The sequence below is a fragment of the Bos taurus genome, chromosome 9 (genome assembly GCF_002263795.3).
Source record: "Bos taurus isolate L1 Dominette 01449 registration number 42190680 breed Hereford chromosome 9, ARS-UCD2.0, whole genome shotgun sequence".
Classification (NCBI taxonomy): domain Eukaryota; kingdom Metazoa; phylum Chordata; class Mammalia; order Artiodactyla; family Bovidae; genus Bos; species Bos taurus.
This window is the reverse complement of record NC_037336.1, coordinates 88,287,911-88,313,573: the sequence shown is the minus strand read 5'-3', so window position 1 is coordinate 88,313,573 and position 25,663 is coordinate 88,287,911. Positions and strand designations below refer to the sequence as shown.

At 42.9% G+C, this 25,663-nt stretch overlaps 1 protein-coding gene across 1 annotated transcript in view; it reads right to left on the bottom strand.

The window, feature by feature from the left end:
• The window catches only part of AKAP12 (A-kinase anchoring protein 12), a 112,333-nt gene extending 89,855 nt beyond the window's left edge, over positions 1-22,478 (bottom strand). The window contains exon 1 of the mRNA XM_024997062.2: positions 22,163-22,478. Within this exon, the coding sequence (XP_024852830.1) occupies positions 22,163-22,324 (162 nt within the window). The 5' untranslated portion in view covers positions 22,325-22,478. The remainder of the gene's footprint in view (positions 1-22,162) is intronic.
• Between the last annotated feature and the right edge of the window lie 3,185 nt (positions 22,479-25,663).

Sequence of the window (25,663 nt, the reverse complement as noted above, 5' to 3'; positions counted from 1 at the left end):
CCAGCATTCTTATTAAAATAGTTAGAGAAGACTCTTGAAAGTCCCTTGGACTGCAAGGAGATCCAACCAGTCAATCCTAAAGGAAATCAACCCTGAATATTCATTGCAAGGACTGATGCTGAAGCACAAATACTTTGGCCACCTGATGCAAACAGATCCATTGGAAAAGACCCTGATGCTGGGAAAGACTGAAGGTAGGAGAAGGGGATGAGATGGTTGGATGGCATCACCAACTCAAAGAACATGAGTTTGAGCAAGCTCTGATTGTTGGTGAAGGACAGGGAAGCCCAGTGTGCTGCATGCAGTTCACGGGGTCAAAAAGAGTCAGACACAACTGAGCAACTGAACAACAAGAATGTTAAAACAAGGGTTTGAAAGTTGGTCAAATATCCTGCAAATTATAAATACAGGTCTGTTCCAAAACTGAAAGTTTCCATATAATGTAGTATTTGATTAGATGCCGTATCTTCTCTTCTCTTGTTAAAAAGAAAAGATCAATATTGACAGATTCACACTAAATTTAGTTAGATATATACAGCTGCCAAATTTTTATTTTTGTTTTAAATTCATGTATTTTTGAGAACATGTTCCATTGTTGTTGTTTTTTTTTTTTTGCCGTGCTGAAACACGTGGGATCTTAGTCCTCAAATCAGGGGTTGAATTGTGTCCCCTGCATTGGAAGCTCGGAGTCTTACCCATTGGATTGCTAGGGAAGTGCCTCCCATTGCTTTAGTAGTTACTACTAGCTTGGTCCCACACGAAGGTTCCTGGATCTCACTTAGAAGGGAAAAAAAAAAAAAAAAATATATATATATATATATATATGGTAAGGGTCTTGTGCAGGGGGTGGCTAAGTGGCTTCTGTCAGGCAGAAAGGTGATGCCCAGTGAGTGTGGACAGGAATCAGAGCAGCTGGGGAGGCGGCTGTCTCCATCAGCAATACCTAAAGGTTCGAAGAATGCGTGTTTCCCTATTGGCAATGGAAAAAACTGGTAGCCTGGAGACTTTGCCTTTGAACTATCTCCACAGCCACTAAAAAGAAACCACACCCTGCACCTTCCCTGGAACCTCTCTCCCTCCGTTCCTGCCATTATCCCTGGTATTTTTGCCTGTGAAAAAGCCTCATTAATTTAACACTGGTACATTTCACCTCAATCCACCTGCAATGCAGGAGACCCGAGTTCATTTCCTGGGTTAGGAAGATCTGCGGGAGAAGGGATGGGCTACCCACTCCAGTATTCTTGGGTTTCCCTGGTGGCTCAGCTGGTAAAGAATCCACCTGCAATGCGGGAGACCTGGGTCTGATCCCTGGGTTGGGAAGATCCCCTGGAGGAGGGCATGGCAACCCCCTGAAATATTTTTGCCTGGAGAATCCCCGATGGACAGAGGGGCCTGGTGGGCTACAGTCAAAGAGTCGGACACAACTGAGCGACTAAGCACAGCACATTTCATCTCGCCAACCTGTGAGAACAGATATGTGTCTTTCCACGGTTGCATTCTAGACATTTGAGTAAGTGAGTGAAAGTCGCTCAGTCGTGTCCGACTCTTTGATACCCCATTGACTATACAGTCCATGGAATTCTCCAGGCCAGAATACTGGAGTGGGGAGCCTTTACCTTCTCCAGGGGATCTTCCCAAACTAGGGATCAAACCCAGGTCTCCTACATTGCAGGCAGATTCTTTACCAGCTGAGCCACAAGGGAAGCCCCATTTTAGACATTTAATAGACCCCAATAACAGGAATCGAAAATGGTTTACAGTGGCTACAGACACAAAATCAGTCCCTTTGTTCTACAAATCTATCACTTACTTTCCAACATGAAGCGCACAGGAAACGAAGCTGGCACTCTGAACATTACTCTTCTCAAAATAACCCAACTCCAAACCCCACCTTCTCTCTGTTCATTAGGGTTTTGTGGGTTCTGCTGTGATAACTTTCTCTCCAGGACCTGAAAATATTCATGAGTTTTTTAAGGACCAAAATCTACACTTCTGATTTTAATGCAGCAATATCTGGACTCTGGAGACTATTTTTAAAGTCTTTATTTTTTGTACAATAATCCAAATGGACACTGACCAGTGCAAACTACATACACTCTTTCTATTAATACAGTGTGGAGTATATTCGGTATGAGCCACCTGCTCTCATTTTAGATAAGAGCTAACAAAAAATAAATTAAACCTCTAGTGTTTTACTTCCTTTCTGGTTTTTCAACTAATTCTCTTTCATCCTAAATTCCCTCCCATGTTGACCTAGAAGTTTCTCAATAAGCTTAAAATGGGAAAATATTAAAGAGAGTTTTTAAAAGTTGAAATCATCTTGAGGCTCCCTTGGTCATCCAGGGGTTAAGACTCTGCCTTTCAGTGCAGCGGGTGCAGGTGAACTTAGGTCAGAAAACCAGAGTAGAAACAATATCGTAACAAATTCAGAAATTCAGCAAAAGACTTAAAAAAAATCTTCAAATAAAAAGAAGTTGAAATGATCTAAAACAGTCATCCTAACACCTCTTCATTTTCTTGCACTCGCTTCATTGTTTAGGCACATACAAACACTTGTATTAGACAAGGTTCTGCATGTTTTCCACATTTTGAAACCATAACCGTTTTCCCAAGTTGCTACAAATTCTCTTGTGTTCTTCAAAGACAAAGGATCAGGTGTACGTACCACACATAATTCACTTAACCCGTCTTTCAAAATCTCAAACAAGACACAGATAAACATTTGTAACACATTTTATGGAACGCAGTTTACCTTCCTTTGTATTATTTTTATTTGCTGAATTTCCAGAACCAGGTGCACTGGAACAAAGGATGTGAACGCTCACATGGTTCCATGTGTTGCCAGACTGTTCTATATATATATATTTGCAGCACAGGAATGGGCTTTAAAGCATTTCATCAGGGTGTTTTTCTTCTATTCTATCAGAGGCCTTCCTCCCTGTCCTTCCATAGATCCAGTGCCCTCCTGTCTCTACTGGAAGCCGTGCGTCTGCCTGCTAATCTGGCTCTCCTCTTTATCCCCAGACGCTGTCACCATACCTGCATTTGAAAAAAAGACATCACCCAGCATTTGCTTTCTAGTCTCTTTTAGCTTCAGTCAGTCTGAGACATCTGCCTTCAGTTCTGATGCAATGTGATAAAACAGCAGGCCACCCTTACCAGGAGGATCAATCAATTATGTTCACTCAACTGTTTGCATGATTAGACCACATTTACAAGGAGAGGGGCTGAATGACTTAGTTTTGTCAAATCTCTCACAAAATCCAGAACCATCAGTCCATCCCCCCAAAATCTTATAGTTTAGGAACCTGAACAATAAAAGACCAAGAAAGGAAGAAAACAGAACAGAAAAAGAAATTTGATTATTAGATTTATTTTTAAGTGAACCCAAGCTGACCCCTAACGATCACCAATTTTTTTTCTCACACAACTGTTGAGCAATCCATTCTAGGCCAGGAATAATCACCATTATCTGTGGTTCCTATGATAAGGGAGGATGACTGAGGGGGACGAATGGGTAAGGAGAAAGAATGGCTTTTATATAGCTATGCATATACTAATAGATTTTTAACAAACACTATTATTCTTTTAAAGACACCACTTAATTATTTTTAAAATTCTTTTTAGGTTTTACATTTATATCTGTGATCCATTTTTAAAAATTTATCTAATTTTAATTGGAGGATAATTGCTTTACAATATATGATCCATTTTAAGTTAGTTTCTATATATGGTGCAAGGTGTGATCAGTTGTTATTGCTATTTTTTTTTACACAGAAGTATTCAAATTTTCTTGCACCATTTGTTGTTCTGCATCCTGTATCATGTGGGATCTTGGTTCCCTGTCCAGGGCTCGAATTCATGCCCTTGCATTAGAAGGTGGAGTCTTAACCACCGGACCACCAGGGAAGTCTCCTGAACTGTACACTTTAAATGAGTAAAATGTATATTAGGTGAATTATATATTAATAAAAACTGGGGCAGAAAGAAAAGAATGCTTTCATTTACATGTATAAATTTAACTTTGTCCTTAAAACATAAGCTTTTATTACAAATTCTATTTACTATACTCAAATTGAGTCTATATCATCCAAATAAATGAGATTTTTGAATTGGAAATAGCTTTTACCAGAAATATTACATACATATTTATATAAAAATCTATCTTTAACATGCATTTGTGATTCCTGCTATCTTGATGAAGAATTTGTTGGCAAAAGAACCATCTAGAATTTTGCATTAAACATAGATCTTATTCTTTCATGATATTAGCAAGCAAAAGTAGCTAACTGCTTTAAATGTATATTATAAAACTAATAGGCTTTGTCGGCCATTCATTTCAGTCTCCTTGGGGGAATGCTCCTGGCTCAAGCTTCCTTCTTGGCGCCCTTAAGCTGTTGGGCCATCCTCCAAGCTCAAGTCCTCTGTTCCCTTCCTCTCTGTCACTCAGTCCCTTCTGTCACCCACTAGCTTTTCTCCCAGAACAGTCTCCTGTCCACTTGTCCTAAGCTGGAGACTGTATGGACCATCCAGGAAGACATCAGGGCAGATACAGAGTTGAGGTAGGTGGGCTCAGCTTGAAGGGATAAAAGACAATGAACTAGAGGTGTCCCTGGCAGAGAGATAATTTCAGGATTCGACAGCATGTAGATGTAATGGAAGCCAAGATGCTGTGTTTCCCAAGAATTCGTGGAGCAAAAGTGATTGAAGAAATAGCAACAGGAGTTTAGTCTGTGTTGATCAGATGCACCAATGACCAGCCTTGCGTAGATATAGCTAAAAAAGATCCGAGTTAGAGAAAGCCCAGGAAGTAAGGGGTGACTCTAGTTCAGGAAGTAATGGTAATTCTCCTACCATCAAGTTTTCCACACTCTCAGAGATTTGCCATGTGAGTCAAAGAGAAAATTTAAGAGAAGACTCTGGAAAAGTCACATGAATACATTTTTCACCTATAAAGAGGAAATCTAAAGGCGAACAACTTCAATGAATAAACTGTCTTTTATATTCAGGCAAATAAAATGGGTTTAGGGTTCTGAAGAATAAGGAAACTGAGACCCAAAAAACTTGTTAAAGCCTTAGACTTGAAGTTGTGAAAGGTCTTTTCAGCTTAAAAAAAGAAAAAAAAAAAAAAAAAAAACTGTGGGATGGGCTGAGGTCACCCTGTGGGGTTTTTCACCTGAGAAACAGTCCTGATAAAGACTGGCTTTGGGCTTCCCCGGTGGTTCAGTGATAAAGAAATCTTCCTGCCAATGGAGGAGACAAGGCTTTGATCCTTGCTCTGGGAGATCCCACATGCCTTGGAGCAACTAAGCCCATACACCACAACTACTGAGCCTGTGCTCCAGAGCCTGGGAACCGCAACTACTGAGCCCAGGCGCCACAGTTACTGGAACCTGAGTGCCCTAGGCCCCATGCTCTGCAACAAGAGAAGCCACCGCAATGAGGAGCACGCAACTAGAGAAGACCCCTCACAGCAACAGAGGTCCAGTGCAGCTAAAAATAAATAACAAATAAAATCATTAAAAAAAAAAAAGAATGGCTTCTTATTCTTATAAAATGCTTTAGGGATTTTCTCTTTTTTGGAGGTGGGGAGAGGAAACGGAAAACAAAGAATTTCTAAGCTTTATTTAATTCATACCAGATACTTGCTTGTTGAAAATGCCAATAAATCAAATGGTTGAACTTTTTAAGTCAATTGGATATGTTTCTGCTTCAGATAGAATCCCCAAAATAAAAACCAACCTAATGGAATAACTGTATAGCCCAAACTATGTTTCTATACAAATATGATCAAGATGCCACAGTTTGTATTTATCTGAAGATGCCCACGGTGGTCGAAAGTTGACTTCAGTTATGTAGACATTTCTCGGAGGCCACGTTATTGCAGTTCATGCAAAAATATTTAAAATCAAACAAAGGCAATCATACAAGGAAGAGAGCTTCCTTGTATGGCTACATTCATTGACTGAATGAAAGAAAAATATGTGAAAGAGCAACAGAAAGCAGCTAACCAACTGTTGGTTTTTATCTTTTCCAACCCTCAAGATGCAACGTTAGGAATAAAGGATAATAAATACATGGGTGTGTAAGTGGGGCAAAGAGGAAAAGTCTGGAAGGACAAATACAACTGCAAGTAGAGCCCCCCCGCCCCACCAGATCACAGAATTCCAGGTACTTCTACCATCTAACTGTATCTATAAAGCAGTCATACACACAGAAAAATGGCTAGAAGCAGGAAGACTAGTTTGAAGACTAATGTTGCAGTACATGGCATGTGCCTGTGCTTAGATTCAATCATGTCTGACTCTCTGCAACCCCATGGACTGTGCCCACGAGGCTCCTCTGTCCATGCAGATTCTCCAGGCAAGAATACTAGAGTGGGTTGCCATGCCCTCCTCCAAGGGATCTTCCCAACCCAGAAATCGAACCCAGGTCTCCTGCATAGCAGGCAGATTCTTTACCGTCTGAGCCACCAGGGAAGCTGAGACAAAGGTCTGAGGAAGCAGCTCTAGAACCAATGGGACTTCATGATGGCCTGCACGCTCTGCTGTTGCTGCATAGTCGCTCAGTCATGCCTGACTCTTTGTGACCCCACAGACTGTACCCTGCCAGGCTCCTCTGTCCATGGGATTTCCCAGGCAAGAACACTGGAGAGGGTTGCCACTTCCTTTTCCAGGGGATCTTCCCCACCCAGGAATCAAACCTGGGTCTCCTGCATTGGCTGGCAGTTTCTTTACCACTGAGCCACCTAGGAAGCCCCAGATGGCCTAGATACTGGCAAATCAAAGAGCCAGTAAGACAGTGATACCATTCACTGTTCTATAAGATGCTGAAGGCACTAGAGAGAGAGTTCCCTTATGGGAAGAAGAGGCAGGCAAAGGGGACAGAAGAAAACACTGTTTTTGAGGTGAACTTGTCCAACAGATAGATGCATGTGTGAGACTGACACTTGGTGGATATAATGGGGTGTTAAAACCCCAGGAGAGGACAGTATCCCAGCAGGACAAAGCCCTGATCGGGATGGACAAATTAGCCAGGGGATGATCCTTAGGGAGGATACGGAAAAGGGTTTACACGGGTACAGCAGGACAGACAGATGATGTGCTGGGAGGTCAGGATGACCGAGCAAAATGAGAAGGGAGAAGACGGTGGCTATAGGTGCCTGGCATTCAGTTACACCCAAATGGAAGAGAAAAATGAGCGGAGACGATTCTTTAGGTCGTGACTTGGCTCCAAACCCAAGGAGCTCTTACAGGCTGGCATCAGCTATCTTCCCATCAGGAGGGAATGGGAAGAATGAGGACAGGCTTTGAAATAACTGGATGGCCCACAAAGATAAATCGTTTGCCATTTACTTGACAGCAGATAGAGCGATACATCCTAAAACACCTAGAGAGGCAGAAAGTCCCGGGACCTGAGGAGGGTCTAGTGTATCAGGAGCTGTCTCCTCCTCAGCATCACAGCCAAAGCCAGGTTCACCTCACAGTGGTTTCGTTCCCACCAGCCTCAACCCAAGGAGCTGATGAAACCAGAAGACCTCAAGAGTCAGTGAATTGTGGGACTTCCCTGATGGTCCAGTGGCTAAGACGCTGCACTCCCAGTGTAGGGGGCCTGGGTTCGATCCCTGATCAGGGAAACTAGATCCCGCGTGCTGCAACGAAGACCCAGAACAGCCAAATAAATAATCTTTTTTTTTTTAAGAGTTACTGAATCAAAAGTTTCATAAATGTTTACTTTGCTGGCACCCTTTTAAAGTGAGAATGATACCACTTACCTCATAGAAGTTATGACTGAAAAATAAGATAGGAAAAAAGATGGGCAAGTGCCCTCCAAAACCGTCTGATACCTAACAGTACTCAAACCCAACAAACGTCAGTGAGCTGACGGTGAGAGAAGGGACTATATTTTTTTCATATTTCTACATATGCCTGATCCTTAAGGTTTAGGCCTTAGTTAATCCCCTACAGTTTTCACCCTTGTAATCAAGCCAGAAACACACAGTCAAATAACTGTGGGAAGAGCCCTTGAACATCCGCAGAGGACACAAAGCTGACACAGCCAGGCTCCCCTTTCACTCACAGGACATTCACGCTTTGTGTGAGCACAAGCACAAGAAGTCACACTGAAGAAAGGGGCCGCTGCGTGGGGACATCAACCATATTTCTATGTGAACTAATTTTTAAAATAAGTACAGTATTAGTAAATGTTTACTAAGAAGCAGGAATCATCATTTTATGCCTAGATTGAGTTGCTCCCACTTAAATGGCCTGAAGCAATCTTACAAGAATATTGATTTTTAGGCTTTCCAAAGAAGCGACTTTCTTAAAAATTTCATTACACTCCCAGGATGCTGTTATTTGCTTTGATTTGCTTTGATCAGACTCAAGGAAAAAATAAATCAGTGTGCGTCTCAGCTTCTTATCCGAAGCCGAAATAAGCCAGCTTGGTCAGCTCATAGCAAAGGAATCAGAGGCTTCGGGGATTTTTTCCCTCTTCATGACCATAAAAAGCAACAAGCGGGTGACATTTCCCTTTACTCTTATTTGCCAGAAGAAGAATTTGTAGCTCCATTCAAGAAGGCTCTGTTTTGACCTTCGCCTGATCTTCGTTCAAGTTCACATACAGTTACAATACCTCCAGTATTCACTGCAGGCGCTGGAGAGGGTTTGAGGAACACAATAATTTACAGCATTTAACTCCACAGTAGTCCAATTGTCTTTGGCCCCAGAAAATACGGTTAAGGGAGAGTTTTAGGACATAATGTCGCTTGTGCTAGGATGTTCAGCCCTATGGGTAATTAATTAAGTGCCACAGAAACTGAGCCGATGGGTTATTGGACTCACCACACATTGAAAATAAAAACTAAGTCTAATATGCAAACTATCTAGATTATTTGAAAAATGAAGTGAACCCAAAGTATATTCAGTTTCCAAATTTTCAATGATCCTACTGTCGCTCAATTTTCTACTTCTTTCTCTTTCCCTGCCACCCCCACCAAATACATCAGGAATTCTAGACCTAACTTAATAAGGACATAAAAATATGAAATATTTCATCTTAGGATAATCTGAGGCATTTTCCAAATCATGTACATTTAAAAGCTGGGATATATCCTTTATTTTCATTTTAATCAGAGTAAGAATCTCTCTACATTTATTTCATTTAAACGTTGGATATAAAAGGAAATAATTTTTGTATGAATGAAATGAAAATCCATGCTGCTTGTTCCCCTCCCCCAAAAGAGAACAAATTTCCTTAATATCTCAGAATTATTCTCGAGGTCTCAGATTTGAAATAAAGTTAAGTCCTCACCTCCATCCGAACAAATGGAGATGTAGACCTCAATTAATTACTGGTTTCACACTGCCAATTTCAAGTAATGCATAAGTCCCACGCCGGTATTCAAATTCTCCAAGGCGGAGCCACAGATACCTCTCCTGGCTTCTCACAATCACTGTTTTCTAATTGTGTCTTCACTAGCCTGGCATTTCCCAATTGCATTTGGGTAAAGATGCATATTATATGTCCCCTTTAGGAGAGGCATAATTAATAATAACATATTAAAAGTTTCTGCAAAAGTCCTGTAGTTAAAAAATGAAATCTTTTTGATGTGGACCGTTTTAAAGTCTTTACTGAATTTGTTACAATATTGCTTCCTTCTGTTTTATTTTTTGTTTTCAGGGTCACATGGCATGTGGGATCTTGGTTCCCAAATCAAAGATCAAACCCTGATGCCCTCTGCATTGGAACGTGAAGTCTTAACCACCGGACCACCAGGGAAGTCCTCCAAAAAGAAATCTTTAAGCCAACTTCTCCTACACTATTTTTCACTCAGTATTTCTTCCAAGATGGTGAGGTTCTCTCTTGCCCCCTTACTTTATTACTTTTATTATATTAAAATTATTTAATTATTTCCTTGCCTCCTCCTAAGCATCTCCATTCGTCAGCAGTTCACCATAAATCCCATTTCCTCTGTCTTAGTTTGATTACTATGAAAAATTACCATAACCTGAGTGGCCAAGATGATAAACATTTCTTTCTCAGAGTTCTGGAAGCTGGAAGTCCAAGATTAAGGTGCAGGCTGATTTCGCTCTCGTAGGAGTTCTCTACCTGCTTTGTAGAGGGTACCACTTGAGGGTGGGGAGGGGATGTAAGCGCTCTGGGGTCTCTTCTTATAAGGGCACTAATTCCTTAATGAGGGTTCCACCCTCATGACCTAATTACCTCCTGAAGACTCGTCTCCTAATACTATCACACTGGGGATTAGAGTTTCACCATATGAGCTTCAGGGACACACTCAGTCCATAGCTTCCTCTGTGCCACCTTTCTTGGTACCCCAGGCTGTGCTTTCTCTTGCCTTTGAACCCTGTCTTATTAGTGCCTCTTCATCTGGCACTCAGCAACAATTCACAGCAAGAAATGGTTTCCACAAATTTAAGTCCACAAGAGACTATGGGCATTATGGCCACACACAGGGGATCAGCGGGTCCCCACTGTCCTTAATCCTGGTTGCAAAGACAGATCCCCAGCTCACTTAAAAGGTACTCCAATTTTCCGAAATATACTTACACATCACCTGCCTGTTTACTCTTTTTTTTTTTCATCTGGCTGTATGGAATTTATTTGTTTCTTAAAACATTTTTAAAATATGCAAAATAAATATTTGCTTATTTATTTTGCATCTTTAAAACATTTAAATGCAAAATATTTTTTGCATTATTTATTTTGCATTTTCAAAACATTTTTACTCCAGGATTGTGCAATTAAAAAAAACCACTTATCACTCCTGTGATTTTCTGGTCGCTCATATATAGCCCTGTGAAAGTCGCTCAGTCATGTCTGACTCTTTGCGACACCATGACTGTAGCTCACCAGGCTCCTCTGTCCATGAGAGTCTCCAGGCAAGAATACTGGAGTGGATAGTTGTTCCCTTCTCCAAGGGATCTTCCCAACCCAGGGATTGAATCCAGGTCTCCCACACTGCAGGTGGATTCTTTACTGTCTGAGCCCATCTATAGCCCTAGCTCTTTATTTTTGGTGTTGGGAGAGCACATGCATGTGGGGAATCTGTTACTTTTAGTCCAGCCCTCCCAGAGACTAACAAGTTAATTTAGACACCTAATTTGCCTAAGACTAAAGAACCCCGAGTAAGAAATTAGCAGGGATCCAATGATCACAGGGACTGCTTGAGAAACTTTCTCTGACAAATGTAATGCTTTAAACCATGACCTACTTCCCTGAATACTTCAGCATTCTTTGAATTCCTCTCTGTCCTGGAGGACTGTTTATCAGGCACAGTTCCAGAAGTGACTTGAAACCTCTGTCACTGTTGCAATTCTAGATAACATTGAGGGTGCTCTTAGCTCCATTTAGGACAAAAACCTTTTGAGCATTTTGAAAGACCTTAGTGTGTCTTTAATAGCAAAAATTAATAACAAAAGAACAATCAATCTGCATTTTAATCAAAGCAAAACAAATTTCCTATATTACAAGCAAAACAGACAGATCTAACACTGCCATCAAACTGAATTTAAAGGAAACAAACTCCTGAAGGTTAAAAAAAAAAAATCAGTTATAAAACCAAATTAATTTGAGTTTTGGCCTCATGACTGCCAAGTATTTTTTATTTAAAATTTCATATACTAGCTTTTGTCAGGATCGGAGGGAAAAAAAACCTTGATAATCAGGACTGATTTAGTAAAGTTTACTGGTAACATTTTCCACTGCTTTTCAGTAACTGACTTCATATAAAACAGAGCAGAACAAGAACAAAAATTTCCATTCAGATATTTAGATTAACACTACAGGAGTCATTAACTCATGTCTAAATATTGGTTAGACGTGCCTCTGAAATAATTAAGAAAAATTCATCACCAAAAAACTGTCTAATCCTTAGCAATTTCTTGTAGATTGCAATCCTTTCTCCATCCCCTCATTTCCACCCCAGTTGGTATAGCAGTATATAGTCATTGCAAATCTAACCACATCTAAGGCTGAACTTTGCATAGCATTCAGGGTTACAGGTGTGGAATAAGACTGCTTTACATACATACCCAAGTGAAGGATAATTTCAAACAAATGTTCCTTAAGAAGCATTATACAAGCAGTTTGTTACCATAGTGAAAAAGTAGCACCCAGAACTGAAAATGTAAAAAAATAAAGAAAGGCTAAGCACCATAACATACACCAACATTGTTTTATGTTTTGTTATTGCTCTGTGCGTCACAGCAATATGTATTTCAAAGAGCAAGTAAAACTATCAAGGATGTAATGAAACATGTCTTCAATAAGGATGGTCAATATCAGGAGTAAGGACAGAAAATTGATCACGAGGCAGACAAAACCCAGAGCCTTATGTAATGGCTTGATTCAATAAGAAATCATACACTCAGACATGAAGAAAAATAGCAAACCATAAATCGTCCTCCGAATGACACACCAGAGGGCATATGCTGGAGGTGGAAAAAATTGCGAAGAAGAAATGTCTTCTTTGAAAGTGAAGATAAACATTCCCCAAGCCACCTAGATTCTTTGCCTACAAATGGAAGAGATGCTAGTCCACCATCAGCCTCTTTCATTTTAGGTGGACTCAGATGCGGGGATAAACTAGTCACTGTCGCCTGATGAAGCAGTGACCCAATGGCTATTCGACCCAATGCCATCTGTTTTATCTAGTGTTCTCTTTGATTATCATTCATTGGTTCCACCTTCTCCCCAGCTACCACTCTCATCTCCTCTGGTGCCATCAGCTCTTACCCTGTGATATTAACCTTCCCTAGGAGCTCCCCACTCCGCCAATCTGGATTGCTCACAGTGCCTGTGATCTGGGCTAACGCAGGTCACTACTCAGAGACGCACTATTGATCTCACAGATGCTCTCTGTCGTTTTCCTAGACTCTGATGCAAACTTCTTCCTTACGTTAAAAAAAGGGGGGGGGCTATAACTGTCAAGTGACGTTCTCTCTTCTAAAGATACACCTGGTATAAGTCGTTGTTTGGCAAGGTTGGCTACAGAAATAAACAACTGAAAACGACATCAGGAGGGGAACATCCTTGTCTACTGGAGAAAATGGAGCACTCCATATTCCAAGCCTTGAAGTCTCAGCTGTTTTTGGCTGCCCCTGTGCTGAGCCTACACTCTGTACCCATCCCATCGCTCAGGTTAATATCTGCCCCTTACACTCCTAGGGGTGTCCTCTCTGCTGAGTGTGAAAGGGTCTGCCTCATGGCTTTCTTTTTATCAGAAGCCTCCACTTGGACGGCGCTCTGCAGCCTGTGCAGCTCTTACCATGCTGCTGCTGCTGCTGCTAAGTCACTTCAGTCGTGTCCGACCCTGTGCGACCCCATTGATGGCAGCCCACCAGGCTCCCCCTTCCCTGGGATTCTCCAGGCAAGAACACTGGAGTGGGTTGCCATTTCTTTCTCCAATGCATGAAAGTGAAAAGTGAAAGGGAAGTTGCTCAGTCGTGTCCGACTCTTAGCAACCCCATGGACTGCAGCCTACCAGGCTCCTCCATCCATGGGATTTTCCAGGCAAGAGTACTGGAGTGGGGTGCCATTGCCTTCTCCGAGCTCTTACCATAACTGCCTGCAATTCTTCCCATTATCCTCTTACAAACATTCAGCTCCTTCATATGCCCTGTGCTTTCCAGCCTCCTGACTAATATGGCCTTTATCTGCTTGTGACACTTGGCGAAATCGTCTTTTCTTTGCACATCGGCTATCCAGACAATTCACTGAACAGACACGTACCAACTAAGGGCAGTTCTGTTGCCTGCCCAACTTATTTGAATCTTTGTTATTGAATCTTTCCTCTAAAGCTGGAGTCCCCAACCTCCAGGCCCGGGACCGGTTATCTGCTGTCGCATCAGTGATGGCGTTAGGTTAGAAATAAAGCGCACACTAAATGTAACGTACTCGAGTCACCCCAAACCATCCCCCCACCACCCCCGGTCGGTGGAAAAACTGTCTTCACGAAACCAGTCCCTGGTGCCAAAAAGGTTGGGGACCCCTTACCTCACCTAGATCATGAGGTGCTCAAGGATAATGCTGTGTTATTTACCTCCTGAAGCATCTAGAACCAGGGCCTTTCATAGCGTAAGTGGTTAGGAAATACTTGAGTGATTATTTTCAATGAATAATATTATTATATACCAAGAAAATAAATTCACTTCTGAAGACAACACAGGCTCCCCACTTTTTAGTATGTATCTATTTATTCTCTGGTGGCTCGCACAATAAAGAATCTGCCTGCAATGCGGGAGACCTGGGTTCGATCCCTGGGTTGGGAAAATCCCCTTGAGAAGGGAACGACAACCCACTCCAGTATTCTTTCCTGGGAAATCCCATGGACAGAGGAGCCTGGAAAGCTACATACCATGAGGTCACAAAGAGTTAGACACAACTGACCAAACTAACACTTCCTTTTCACTAAACTTACCATAGCCATGAGACCAGGGCACGCCCTAACAGTACCTGAAGATGTAAAATATACAAATATTTCAAACCATGGATCTGCCATTAGAATCGATTAGATTTTTAGCTACTCTCTTAATGCTTTTAACAACGTGTACAAATAAACAGAGTAGGAAACATTTTAAAGTAAAAGAAAATCAATAAACATATATGTGAATACGGAAACTTGAGACTATTTAATCAATGGTACTGGAGAACAGTGTCCTGTATGGAAAATGAATTTAGACCTCTTCCTCTAGACAGAAAATTATAATCCCTTTTAATGGAGCGAAGAGACGAATACATGAAAGGGAGCACTTTGACTCTTTTTTAAGCACCAAGCTCTTGGATTTCTCTCTTCTTTGTATCCCCAGTTCCAGGAATACAGGAGCCAGCAGAGAAATGTTAATGAAATCAAGACAGAACGGCAACTACGTGGTGAGGAAAGCCAGACAGCCCTCTTCTGGGCTCATCCTCAACGACTTGGTTAGGTGTTAAGATCTCTTCACCCGACATTCAGCCCAGCCAAAGGCCATAAATGAAGCCAACAGCTACTGCCTACCAACTCAAGTGACGTTTTCAACATGATAAATGAGGGACGACAGTTAAGAGGCATGGGGCGAGGGGGGGGAACAAAAAAGTTAACGTTGACAAGTAGATCCTGGCTCAGAGAAAAGAAAAGAACATTGGATTCCATACCTATTTACCTTGAAGAGTACATTCCATTAAGAACAATACTATTAATATTAGCAGCATGTATAGTCTCAAGACAGCAGAATAAAGGAGTAAAACTATGTCGGGGAGAGGTTTCCCTTTATTTTCTCCCCCTTGCTCTTCTGGAAGCCTCTCTGCCACCCACATGAGTGCCAACATCACTCAGTGGGTGCTGCCGCCACCTCTCCATTGCCTCCCTCAGCTCCGACACCCCGTAATCCACTTCCAGACAACGGTGACCACACCAGACAAATCAGGACCCCGGATGAGCATCAAGGCTACAAAATCTCAGATGCTGGAATGGCCTGGGATTCTGATAGAATCATCTAGAAGGGGGCCGGGTGGGGTCTTTAAAAAGCTCCCCAGGTGATTCAACTACACAACCAGGTTTGGGAACCACAGAAAATGTAATCTCTCCAGATGCCCACAATTTGCATGCCTGCATATAACAAACAGCAGATGGGCCACTAATTTATAGTAATCTCCCCTTCCTAAAATTTGGCTTCTCTCATTTACACAACATCATGAAGAAACTGCAGGGAAGACAAAACCCTTTGAACTTGAATAAATACTTGCATTAAGAGAAGCCTAAGTGTCCGGGAAAGACACTGTAGTTTCCAGTGCTTTGAACACCTACGTTTTTCTGGGAAAACATACTTATTCCAGTTAACAGAGCCAGGCTGTCATTTGTTATGAGAACTGAGAACGGCGCCCAGGGGAGGGGACTACTGTTTTCCCAGGAAGTGAATTTCTACTGCCCACAATTCCTGATTCCAACATTTCATGGATCAGATGTATGAAGAAATTTCTGGCAACTGGATGATTTTAGATTGTTCCCAGAGGAGAAATTTTTAAATTGATAGCTAAAGAAGTAGGTCATTGCAAAGTCGATCCAAGCAAATAAAATTAAAGCCAGTTTACTAATTTGGGAAGGAAAGGGAACAATACCTCAGCCTTGTTTTTATTCTAAGCTTGTTATTTCCCAATTCTGATTAATTTCTGGGAGGGGAAAGTCTTTTAAAATTAACTATGTTCCCAGGTGGCTCAGTGGTAAAGAATCCGCCTGCCAATGCAGGAGATGCAGGTTCAATCCCCGGGTCACGAAGATCCCCTGGAGAAGGAAATCGCAATCCACTCTAGTATTCCGGCCTGGAAAATCCTATGGATGGAGGAGCCTCGTGGGCCACAGTTCTTGGGGCCACAGAGTCAGACACGACTAAGTAACTGAGAACTCAACAGGTAAACAAACTATAGCCTATGATGTTCTGAAAGTCAGTCGAGTTCCTGATGAAGTGCTGAACAGAAGAAACGCATACAATCAGTACACCTGACAGGGCACTCAACTTCATAACTAAAAGTGCCCTGAGGGAATCCAAGGTGCCAACTGAGGTACAGATTGGCAAAGACTAGAAAATCTGCTATCCACTGAGGCATGGGAAAGTGAGTGTCGATCTCCACAGAGCAGGAATGCAAAGTGGCTGAATCTCTTTGGCAAGTAAATTTAGCAAGGATTATCAAAATTTAAAATGCATAGAAATCCTATGATCCAGCAACCCTACTTTCAGAATCTCTCCGAGAGATACATTTGCACACGTACAAAGATGTCTGAACTAGGATATTCCGTGTGCCAATTTAGTATAACAAGACTAGGAAAGTCTAAATATACACACAGGGGATTGGTTAAATCATTGTGGTACTTCAATCCATACATAAATGAGAAATTCATGTAGCCAATAAGACCGAAGGGAGATCTTTATATTTTGATGAAAAGACAGCCAAACCCTAAAGTTGCAGAATTTATGTGTTGGGATCTCATTTGTTAAAAGGAAAACACCGGGCTATTCTTATTCATACACTTGCACAGGCATAAAGGTTTTAGAAGAATATGCAAGAAACAACCAACATTGATTTCAAACTGTTGTTAACAGTGAGTACTTCAGGGGTGGGAGGAATAGGATACGTTCCCTTTTTATCATCCTCTACAAATTATAAGTTCTCAACCATTAACATTTTTAGAAAAACAAACATTAAATGAATCTTGTCTGCAATGACTTTAAATAAAAATCATTTTAGGGACTTCCCTGGTGAACCAGTAGCTAAGACTTTGGCTCCCAACGCAGAGGTTACCGGCTCAATCCCTGATAAGGGAACTAGATCCCATAAGCCGAAACTAACAAGAGTTTGCACGAGGCAGCTAGAAAAAAAAGATCCTCTGTTCTGAAATGAAGACGTTAAGATTCCAAGTGCCGCAACTAAGATACAGGGCAGCCAAATAAATAAATAAATCATTTTAATAAGAGTAAGCAAGTGCTTTTGATCATCTTTTAATAAAGCCTTTATGATTCAAGAATGATGCTGTCAGGCCTGCAGTCAGATTTAAATAAATAAACTTAATTATTCATAATAAGACATATACATGTATATATAACTGAAATTATTACAGATTAATATCTTCACCTTAATCCTTTTACTAGATGTACTAACAGGTAGGATCACAGGTATAAACCCCTACTCTTACATTCTTTAATAAGGTACTAACTTGCAGGAATCAACCAAAATCTAAACAGACAAGACAAATAATTATAATTATAGATTTTAAAATAGTTTATTGAAAATAAGCTTTCATATTCACAAGATATAATGCATCTCCCTCCCAAACCCAGCTTTTTTCACATTTTTCTTTAAATTATTTAAAAATGAAACTTCTCCTAAATTATAATTTTTTAGGGTATGAGAGAACTAAGAATTAGCTTCAAGGATATTTAGTTTTATAGTTTTCTTGCACTAAAAGTACCAAAGTATTTTTCTCACATCACTAACTGCTGTAAGTTCTAATTTCTCACTTCTTGAATGACTATAACATAAAGAATTATATTTAGCTGATTTTCCTTTCGTTGGTATTCTGTAACATTGAACATTTGTTAAAATGATAAAGAAAATGAAATCATTTCTTAATGCCTTTTAAAACAGAATATTTTCTTTCCATTTTATTAATTATCTTATAAGATACCAAACTGGAATCATCCTTTTAATGTAGTCTAAAGTGATCCTGGCACAGAGATTAGTGGGCACACAATGAATTCAGAGAGGATGCACATTTGGAGGCTGTCCTTCGCCCAGGGAAGTATTTCAAGTGGAAATCTCTGCTGATCTGACACATCTAAGAGCCTAAAAGCCTATAATGGATTCAAAGGAAGGCAATGCACCCCCCACTGGCTCTCAGACCATCTTCACACCCACAACTCCAATCTCCAGACTGTGTTCTAATCAGCAAGTAGCACCTCTTATAATCTGCGGGAAATTCATATACAGGCAGCCACACCCAGAAAACATCACTCTGTTAACATATAATTCTTTTGAAATCTTAAATTCTGGCCCTTTCCACGTAAAACCAATGACATAATCACATGACAGCCATCTCTAGTCCCATCTTTAGTAAACACGGGGCAAGTGGGAAACAGCACGTACCCTAGGCTGGGACGGGAATTAGGAAATGCAGCTGGCCGACTCAATTGTCTGTTTAATGCACCAAAGGTAGAGACATCCTTAACTCATCAGGACAATAGACTCTTCTATTTGCATGCATCTATTTGAGTCACAGCTCTCGCAGCCAAATGGAACCACAGCTTGAAGCGCTGACAAGGGTCTCAGTCTCCCCACCCGCCAGGGACGCAGGCCTTACTCTGTTGAACTGAGAACTGTTTTATTTCCAGCTCTAAGTTACTAAACAGAAAAGACAGAAGGGTTAATTTAGAGGATTGTGATTGTCCAGATTTAGCCTGGAGCTTGGCTCCAGAGATCAAGATGTGTCAGAGAAAAGGAAGTTTGTCACTGGCCACCACCCGATGCCCATACCAGAATGAAAGCAGGCAATTGAGGAATAACATTTGGCTTTGTTCACCACCTGTGTTCAGGTGGTCTAATCTTCTGTACCCTGCAAACTCGCAAAATTTAACCTGGAAAATAACCGATCAAGCCATTTTGCCTCACAATTAACATATAAAGATTGTAAAAGATTGATCGGAAGATAAGACTCCTTCTATTTCCATTAAAATACATCACAGATAAAATCAGGATTTGTCTCAGCGCATCTAAATGTCAGGCTTGTGTAATCAAGTTTTACCGGGGGGGGGGGGGGGGGTGGAGGGGGGGCGGAAATCTGCTAATAGCCTTTAATTAATGATCAGCATTCTGCTAGGGGGAGGGGGATGTATTAGTCTAAACCTCCCCAGATGTCCACAGACTCAATCAAAAAAGCTCAAGATGTAATTCATCACTAATTCAATGTATGAAGTGGTCTCATTTGAGCCACTTGCATTTATCATGCATTTGTCTACTTGAGATTAAAGGCAATTTGAAATGCAATGGTAAACAAGCCATTCTAAAGAAAAAGAAAACTGAGTTCCCAAATCTTAGTTTTCTGCTAGATATTCACCTGGTCTGAGAATAACCAGAACTGACGTTGACTGAGTCACTATCTGATAAGTGAGACAGATCATGATGATAAAGTCAAAGAAAAAGTAGACGGTTGTTTATCTGTTATACCCCAATACAAAATTAAAAGTTTTAAAAAGAAAGCAGATGGACCAACGTATTCCTCAACTTGACCGTCTCCAATCAAAATCAAGGTGCCAGGATCATCCTACATGCCAGCCACACACTCCATACATGGAGCAATACCTGTTATGAGCAAACCCAGGTATGGTTCCTGCCTTTGTAGAGCATTCACAGCAGCCAGAAGAACACTTAACTCATCAAGTCACTAAACTCACAAACATGGAAACTGCTGGCAAGAAGGGTCCATGGTGCTATGGGAACCCAGAATGGCAGATGCAATTACTCAGAGGTCTGAAATTAGGGTTGAACAGGGTGAAGAAAGGAGACAAAAGCTACATGCTGAATCATTCTTAGAGAGTCCTTTTGAAAAGACTTAGGTCTTCAAAACTTGAGTAATAAATTTTGCTAGTCGCAATGAAAAACTACACGTTTTCTAACATGTACATGTAAGTGTATTGATTTGTCTACAAATTGATAACTGGGCAGTCTGCCAGAAAGTTCAATGATACTCAGGATGTCATTTAAGTAATTTTTTAAAGGAGGTCATCTCACTGTTTCAAGATGGTTGTGACTAGGAAAGAGGAAGAAGGATGATGTTATGGAAGGAAGATAAAGAGAACAGAAAGGAAGCAATATTTTAAATGAATACACAGAAGTTTATTGGGAAGAGAATAAGTACCATATCTTACTGTGAACTGTTACTAAGACCTGAAGGGCTGGTAAAAGCCAAAGAAAAAAATGTTCCCCAACTGCAAGCTTTTAGCAATTATGTCTTAAAATTATCTTTATTACTGGACTCTAAATACTGGTTATGCAGCCATTTTGACAGTAGTTGACATCAAAAAGTGAGATACAGTAAATATTGAAGCATAACTGAGGCACTTCCCTGATGGTCCAGTGAAGTCTGGACACTGAGCTCCCAATTGGGGGGGGGGCGGGGGGGGGGTGTGTGGGGGGGGTGCCCTGGGTTGGATCCCTGGTTAGGGAACTAGATCCCACATGCTGCACTTAAGACGTGGTGCAGCTAAATATGTGTGTGTATATACACACACACACACACACATAACTGAGACCTCAAAAGGGTAATAGATTTCTTAAGCATATCTTAGAGAATCTAGGCATTCCAGGCACAGTAGCCACTGCTAAGCATTTACAGCTCTAGGGACCAAGGGTTTTACAAGGAGATATGTTAATGACTAGAGGTAATCTAGACTACCACAGCTAAAAGGTCAAGGCGATGAGGTCATAATTCTGTGATTTTTACCTAGATTTCCGGGTTTTTTTTCCCTTACACTTATACTTCCTGAGACAACTCTTAAAGGTCCTCAAGTACTCTGTATATTCTCAAATTTAACACGTTTCTCTCTCTTTTTTTTTTAAGTGTTAAGTATGGTTACCCACATCTTCCCATAAAACTATCACAAAATGGGTGGGGTGAAGCCTGGCCAATGAACATACATGCTGGAAAACAGATCTAAAAAACAACGATCTGGACAAGTCACAATCTGGGCGGCTGCAATTGCCAAGAATAAATATTGCAGCCTCGAAGACCTAAGACTATAAAATGTAAAATGTCTAGGACGTTCAGCACTGCTTCCATAGACCGGGATAGACAGGGACTACTCCCTTACGCCTTCGACTGCATCCTTTGAGAACTTTAACTACTCCTCCAGTATTTGTTTATCCCACTGAGTCCAGCGAACTGAGCGAAAAGGAGGACGCCGCCGTGTTTGCGAACCCTGTCATTCCTTTTGGAAATGCCGCGTCGGCTCAGGTTTTCTTTGGCGGCGAGTGAGCTACACCCCAGGCTTTCTCTGCATCGGGAAGGCGGTGTCGTCTGCTTCAGCCGCCTGCCGCAGGAGGACTGGGTACCAAACCCGGTCGCTCCAGACACAGCCGGCAGCAACGACAGTGCGCTGCGGGGAACCCACGGGTGGCGGAGTCGCCAGGCTGCAACACGCGTCACGGCCCAACAGCTGACTTTCCGCATAGGGAGACGGGGTGGGGGGCTCGACACTTTTGGCCGGGGGTCAGGGCTCCGCAGACACCCCCGCACCCCCACCCCCACCACAGGCAGCTCGCCGGTGTCGGGTTGGGTCCCTCCACCGGAAGAGCGTGGAGAAAGGCTCAGTTAGCGGCGGGCAGCGGGCGAATTTTATTACTGCGGATGGCGCAGTCGCCTCCCCTGGAGACCCACGACAAAGATGCGAGCCCCCCTCGCCGCCCTCGCGGATCCTTTGGTCCCGCCCCGGCGCTAAAACCCTGAAAAGCCTAGAAAGAGGGATTCAGGCTCCCGAGTTTGCAGATGGGCTGGACCGGCCAGGAAGTTACTGCAGGCGGAGATCGAGGGGACCTCCCCCTCCCCCTCCCCCCAAAGACCCCCGCCGTTCCGCCCCACCCTCCTCTCCTCCAGACAGGTGGCCCGGAGCGCCCCTACCTTGGTGGCGGGGTCCGCAGGGGCGATGGCCGGGTCTCCCGGCGTGCCGGGCGCCGCCTCCGCCGCAGAGCCGCCGCCGCTGGGCTCCGGCTCGGCGGGCGTCGCGCTCCCCGCCTCCGGCTGCTCCGGGCTCCGCTGCTCGGTGGAGCTCCCGGCGCCCATGGCTCGTCTGCGGTTCTCCGGTGGCTAGCCGCTTGGTGAACGCCTTCCCCAAATCGCAGGGACGCGGAGAAGAGCCAGAAGCCGTGCACTCGCGAAGTCCCAAGAGCGCCTCAGTCTCCCGCCGTGCTCCTCCAAACCCGCCCAGACAGCGAATGAAGGAGACGCGCTCGCGGCAAACTCCTTAAAAAAAAAAAAAAAAAGCCACCTCTTTGCCTCCTCCTCCTCCCCCTTGTTTTTCCCTCGCTTCATCACATGAGCGCAGCCCCAGACACGCCTTGCAGCAGCATCTCCCCCCAGGCTGCTAGGACCCGACGAGAAGCCGGAGCCCTGGCGAGCCGCCCACCTCGACCCCCAAGGCGCCTCCCATTCCTATCAAGACTGCAGCTAGGAGTCCACCCAGGGGTGCCTCCCCAAAAGTGAGGGGAGAACGAGAAAAGGGAGCCCCCAGAGGAGACCGGAGTCTCTGGGCGGGGGTGGTTATTAAATGATGGATGACCTGAGGCAAGGCTACTGCTGCAGCCCACTCTCAACCGGCCCAGATGCGAACCTAGATCCCCGTTTTCCTTCCTTCGGACTGCTTGCCTCTGAACATGCGTTCCTGCCTCCTCGCCGGGAGCCGGAGAAAGGCAAGCGCTCCTGGGCTCCGCCGGAGTCTGACCATATTAGGGCACCTCACGTGTCAGGAGCAGGGAACCAAGAGGTTAATGCAATCAGACCACGGATGAGGTGGGCCAGGCGGCCCCACGCTCTCCTATCACCCAGAACAAGTGATATCAGGCGATGCCATCGGCAACACCGCTCCCCTCCTTCCCCGGGGAAACTGGGGAAGTGAGACTGTTACTGGAAATGTGCCTGTCCTTAAGAGCATGATGCTGGAGTCCAGGCCACCTCTCGCTTGCGCACGGCTGAAACAGGATCACACGGATCTGTTCATTTGCCGTCAGTGTTTCTCCATAGATAAAGTCTTTCAATAATAACAACATCAGGGCCTTGCATTCTGTCCCTTCCTACTCCTGAAAAGAAGGCTTGTTGTATGAATATAGCAGGCAGTCGGTATATATTTGAACTAAATGAAAATGTTAACGGAATCATCCGGGAGGTAAGCATGAAGGCAGTGGGGCTGGAAAAAAAAATTAGCCCAGTTTTAACCCGCAACTAAGCGCCTCGGTTTTCACAGAATCTCATTATAAATGAAGAAACTTGTGGAATATTGCCCCAATACTAGATACATACCCAGATTTGGGACTCAGTGGCAGGAGAATTGATGTAAACAGCAGTTGGGCACCAGGATATCTGTGCCTAATTAATTACATGTAGTAAAACGGCCGGGGAGCCATAGGTTAGTTATCCAACATACAATTTTTCTGAATTTATCATTTTATCTGAAAGGAGTACATAGCTGCCACTTTCTCTGGAATCTGTCATTTAAGAAGCAGTCTATTTCCAAAATGGTTGGTTTTCCAAATTTTTAAGCATTCCACCCATTTTGACTTAAATTTTGAATTATTGAGGAACATTTGAGTACTTTGTACCAGACATTGGGAGTGCACTTTGTGTGTGCAATCACATTTCATCCTTAGAGCAGTACTACAGTGGAGATCCTATTGTTCTCAGGTTACCAACATGGTGAGAGAAAATAGGCCCAGAAAGGTTAAATCAGGCCCTCAAAGATCCACAGCTGGTAGTCGGAAGAGCAGATTCCTTCTTTTGGAATCACTCCCCAACAGGTTACTCCCCTTCTGTGGGAAGCTTCAAAACATGCTCTCTCTTCTTCTCAGGGATGTGGGTGAAAAGTGCATTTAGACCTCACCTAGCATGTTAAGAAGGAAAAATGCTGTTAAAACCTATTTGAGAGTGATTAATGTCAGCACAAAGCTAGTGGAGGTGATGGAATTCCAGTTGAGCTATTTCAAATCCTGAAAGATGACACTGTGAAAGTGCTGCACTCAATATGCCAGCAAATTTGGAAAACTCAGCAGTGGCCTCAGGACTGGAAAAGGTCAGTTTTCATTCCAATCCCAAAGAAAGGCAATGCCAAAGAATGCTCAGACTACCGCACAATTGCACTCATCTCACACGCTAGTAAAGTAATGCTCAAAGTTCTCCAAGCCAGGCTTCAGCAATATGTGAACCGTGAACTTCCAGAACCAGTTCAAGCTGGTTCTAGAAAAGGCAGAGGAACCAGAGACCAAATTGTCAACATCCGCTGGATCATGGAAAAAGCAAGAGAGTTCCAGAAAAACATCTATTTCTGCTTTGTTGACTATGCCAAAGCCTTTGACTGTGTGGATCACAGTAAACTGTGGAAAATTCTGAAAGAGATGGGAATACCAGACCACCTGGCCGGCCTCTTGAGAAACCTAAATGCAGGTCAGGAAGCAACAGTTAGAACTGGACATGGAACAACAGACTTTCCAAATAGGAAAAGGAGTACGTCAAGGCTGTTTATTGTCACCCTGCTTATTTAACTTCTATGCAGAGTACATCATGAGAAACGCTGGGCTGGAAGAAGCACAAGCTGGAATCAAGGTTGCTGGGAGAAATCTCAATAACCTCAGATATGCAGATGACACCACCCTTATGGCAGAAAGTGAAGAGGAACTAAAAAACCTCTTGATGAAAATGAAAGAGGAGAGTGAAAAAGTTGGCTTAAAGCTCAACAATCAGAAAATGAAGATCATGGCATCTGGTCCATCACTTCATGGGAAATAGATGGGGAAACAGTGGAAACAGTGTGAGACTTTATTTTTCTGGGCTCCAAAATCACTGCAGATGGTGATTGCAGCCATGAAATTAAAAGACACTTGCTCCTTGGAAGGAAAGTTATGACCAACCTAGATAGCATATTCAAAAGCAGAGACATTACTTTGCCAACAAAAGTCCGTCTAGTCAATGCTTTGGTTTTTCCTGTGGCCATGTATGGATGTGAGAGTTGGACTGTGAAGAAAGCTGAATGCCGAAGAATTGATGTTTTTGAACTGTGGTGTTGGAGAAGACTCTTGAGAGTCCCTTGGACTGCAAGGAGATCCAACCAGTCCATTCTGAAGGAGATCAGTCCTGGGATTTCTTTGGAAGGAATGATGCTAAAGCTGAAACTCCAGTACTTTGGCCACCTCATGCGAAGAGTTGACTCATTGGAAAAGACTCTGATGCTGGGAGGGATTGGGGGCAGGAGGAGAAGGGGACGACGGAGGATGAGATGGCCGGATGGCATCACCGACTTGATGGACGTGAGTCTGAGTGAGCTCCGGGAGTTGGTGATGGACAGGGAGGCCTGGCGTGCTGTGATTCATGGGGTCACAAAGAGTCGGACACGACTGTGCAACTGAACTGAACTGA